Here is a 3,824-nt window from a genome sequence, read left to right on the forward strand (position 1 = left end):
TATGAACTCCTAAATAATGTTCCACATTATACTTATTTATGATAAAAATATCTACAATTCCAGCTGGATCTAAATTGATTTTCACAAAACACTTTGCACTTTGCATTTGCAGGCCGATTGATAACCCATGTCTCTTAGCGGGCTACCGACAACGCGGCATATGATTATGGATTATGGATATGGTGTACGCTTGTCCGTCTGGGTCGGGTTCAAATCGGATAATTTTGCAGGCCAATGATACTCCGATGAGATCCGTCAGTCTGTTAACTAACTACATTAAACGGCTAAACCCAATAGTCACCTCTAAACCTAAATCTCCCTTTTATCTCACTCAATCAAAACCCTAATCTTATCTTTTCCTATAGCTGTGTCCGAGTTACAAAGCTATGTGAATTCATAACTATTTCGGTTTACATGTAAGCCATTTGGATAATGCTTTCGGTGATGGTGTCGGTGTGCTATCCGCATTGGTGATTTATAGGGTTTGGATATATCTGGTGGAGTTTATTGGTGTTAGATGGGTTGCATTTCAAACGTTGTTACGGCTGATTTTGTTTAATCATACTCCGTCTTGATCTGTAGATCATGATCAATTGCATTGATGATTTGGTTAAAAATGTGTTTCTTAAGTGGTTATGGACTGATACAGGAATGAAGGTGATGACGGTGTATCTATATAGACCTGTTTTTGTGTAGAATCGAGTAGTTGAAGATGTCGTTTAAGAGTATAATTCAGGACATGAAGGGAGAGTTTGGTAGTATTTCTAGAAAAGGGTTTGGTTTGAGGTCGAGATCACTAAAATTGGTCGAGGACGAATCTATGACCATTGTTGATGCGTTGAAGCAGAGTTGTTGGGCCAACATGCCGCCGGAGTTGTTGCGGGACGTGTTGATGAGGATTGAGGCATCCGAGTGTACCTGGCCTCCTCGGAAGAATGTGGTGTCTTGTGCCGGTGTTTGTAGGAATTGGAGAGAAATCATGAAAGAAATTGTTAAGAACCCAGAACTTTCTGGCAAATTGACTTTCCCCATATCACTGAAACAGGTTTGCTATGTCTTCAAATCTTTTCTTTTAACCTGTATAGATGCTATCAATTTTGGATTTTGTTTGTAAACCCTAGTTGAATTCATACAGTCTTTTCACATTAATCGTGTTCTTTACAAAGAATTTTTAGGGTAAAATGGAATTTGATAATCTGTATATTCTGTTTAGTTAACGCGGCAATGACTGTTTTTTAGTTTTGTAGGGCAGTTTATTTGGTTAATAATGAGGAAAGAAAAAAAAAAGCATTAACACCCACATACACTAACAGTAGCAGGTAAGTTGAAATTGAAGAGTCAACATTTTTCCAGGATTCAATAATTTGCTTACACCCATGGTCGTTTTTAGATCCTTATTATAATCTATAACTTGTATCAGCAGTGTATATAAAGAAAGAAGGCTGATTGATTAGAAGAACAATCTCAGCCAGAAAAAAAGGGATAAGACTGTAAAACTGTCATCCTAGTTGATAGTTCTCTTTTTTATCTTTTGTAACCTTTTTGCAATAAAATATATATAGTCTAAATGAGGCTAATATCCAGTATTTTGTTGTCTTTTTGTCGTTATTTTCTCAATGAGAATAATACTATCATAGACCATCTTTAGTCTAAATGAGGCCAAAGACCATGTTTTCAGACTCATATTTACTGTTTTTTTTATTTCATTTTATTTTAATGTCATACCCTTGGACCTTTGTGTTGATGGTTCTTTTGTAATTCTATCCAATTTCATTTACACAGGGTAGAGTTGAGTTGATTTAGAAGTTAATTCTTATGAACTCTATAGTTTGCATGCAAAAAAGTGTATCACTTGAAATTTATTTATTAGTTTTACTTGTTTCCAGCCTGGTTCAAGAGGATCTCTGATACAATGCTATATAAAGCGGAACCGAAGCGCTCAGACATATCATCTCTACCTCAGTTTGAATCAAGGTGACCATTTAATCCAATTTTTTGTGTATTCCTTAAGAATAAGATGTTGATAAATCAATCTTGTCATATAATATGTCAGCATCAAACGATGATGGGAAGTTCCTTCTTGCTGCAAAAAAGTGTAGACGTGCCACATGCACAGATTATATAATATCTCTCAGTCCAGAGGATGTATCAAAAGGGAGCAGCACTTACATTGGAAAATTAAGGTAATCTTATCTTGTTAGTTCTTACACATATGGATAAAAAGTGTTTTGTTTTTTGTTTTTAAAAATATTGCTGAAATGAATTGACACCAGATCAAACTTCCTTGGGACAAAATTCACCATCTATGATGCACAGCCTTCAAATGGTGGAGTTTTGGCAACAAAATGCCGTCCATTCAGACCAGGGAGTATGAAAAGAGTGTCGCCCAGAGTTCCTGCTGGAAACTACCCAGTTTCCCACATTTCATATGAGCTCAATGTCTTGGGGTCCAGGTATTTTCCACATGATTTATTATTAATTAATTGTATGTACATAAATAAATGATAAATATATATATACTACATGTAGGGGTCCGAGAAGGATGCAATGTGTGATGAATGCAATCCCTGCAAGTGCCATGGAGCCAGGAGGAGTGGCTCCAACTCAAACCGAATTCCTGGTCAACAAGACGGATTCGTTTTCATCTCTTCCCTTTTTCAGATCAAAATCTGCACGCATGGGAATGGACAGTTGTGAATCCCATTCGGAGACGATGATGATGCTGATGCTGAAGAACAAGGCACCCAGGTGGCATGAACAGCTACAATGCTGGTGCCTCAACTTCAATGGGAGGGTCACGGTTGCTTCGGTTAAAAACTTTCAGTTGGTTGCTTGTAGTGGGGAGGAGAATGGAGAAGATGTGATTGTACAGTTTGGGAAAGTTGGAAAAGATGCATTCACCATGGATTATCAGTACCCGATATCAGCCTTCCAGGCCTTTGCTATATGTCTTAGCAGCTTTGACACTAAAATTGCCTGTGAATAACCAACCAACCTTGGTCCTTGCTTGCGTAATTTCATATACTTGCATTGTTTTTTTTCCCTGTTCCTGTCCCTGTTGTTGTATATGTATATATATAACATATCGTTTGTAAGATGATCAACCAGACAGATAGATAATTGTCAGCAGAAACTGCTTGCCTAATTCACTCCGATGCTCTCTCTAAATATGTACTGTAATTTTTATGCATCCTCTACTCTCTATTCATCAAACGTTTTAGGTAACTGAATTTTTACATGAATACATAACTAAATTTTAAATTTTAAAGTCATATATTGCATTACCTTAACAACTACCATATTAATGGTCTATGTTTTTTTTTTTTGACAAAATTACAAAAATGGTCCCTATGGTTTGCCAAAAGTCACAAAGTCAGTCTCTGTTAATTTTTTTTGATGCAAATGGTCCTTGTGGTTTGCAAAACTTGCAAAGATGACCCTTTTTACTAACACCGTTAGTATTGAGCCGTTAGGGACTGAATCTGTAAGGGTATTTTCGTCTTTTCAAGTATAAAGGGACTGAATTTGTGACATTTGATAAACCATAGGGACCATTTTCGAAGTTTGTTTGAAAAAGTAAAATAATTAGCTTAAAGAAGAAGGGGGCAAGGCTCGAACTTTAAGACCTCCACCTCCCTTATACCACAAGGGCCCTTACCAATTGAGCTGAAAGCTCATTTGGTTATATATTCCGAAAACTATTTTATATAATAACGAAAACGTTAATACCTAAATAATAAATAATTACAAAAAACAATTTTGTTATATAATTTTTTTTTTCAAATAAAACAAAATGTATTTTAGTCGTATTATAAAAAAAATTA

General features: G+C 35.9%; 1 protein-coding gene across 1 annotated transcript; it reads left to right on the top strand.

The window, feature by feature from the left end:
- The first annotated feature begins 263 nt into the window (after positions 1-263).
- TLP3 (tubby like protein 3) lies at positions 264-3,145 on the top strand. The gene is made up of 5 exons (XM_079050639.1): positions 264-1,045; positions 1,887-1,974; positions 2,054-2,183; positions 2,274-2,453; positions 2,530-3,145. Exons 1-5 carry the CDS (start codon positions 713-715, stop codon positions 2,984-2,986), a joined length of 1,188 nt encoding a protein of 395 aa, XP_078906765.1. The 5' UTR covers positions 264-712; the 3' UTR covers positions 2,987-3,145.
- Positions 3,146-3,824: the final 679 nt, after the last annotated feature.

The sequence above is a fragment of the Lactuca virosa genome, chromosome 5 (genome assembly GCF_052849685.1).
Source record: "Lactuca virosa cultivar CGN04683 chromosome 5, Lactuca_virosa_CGN04683_v6, whole genome shotgun sequence".
In the NCBI taxonomy this organism is placed as follows: Eukaryota; Viridiplantae; Streptophyta; class Magnoliopsida; order Asterales; family Asteraceae; genus Lactuca; species Lactuca virosa.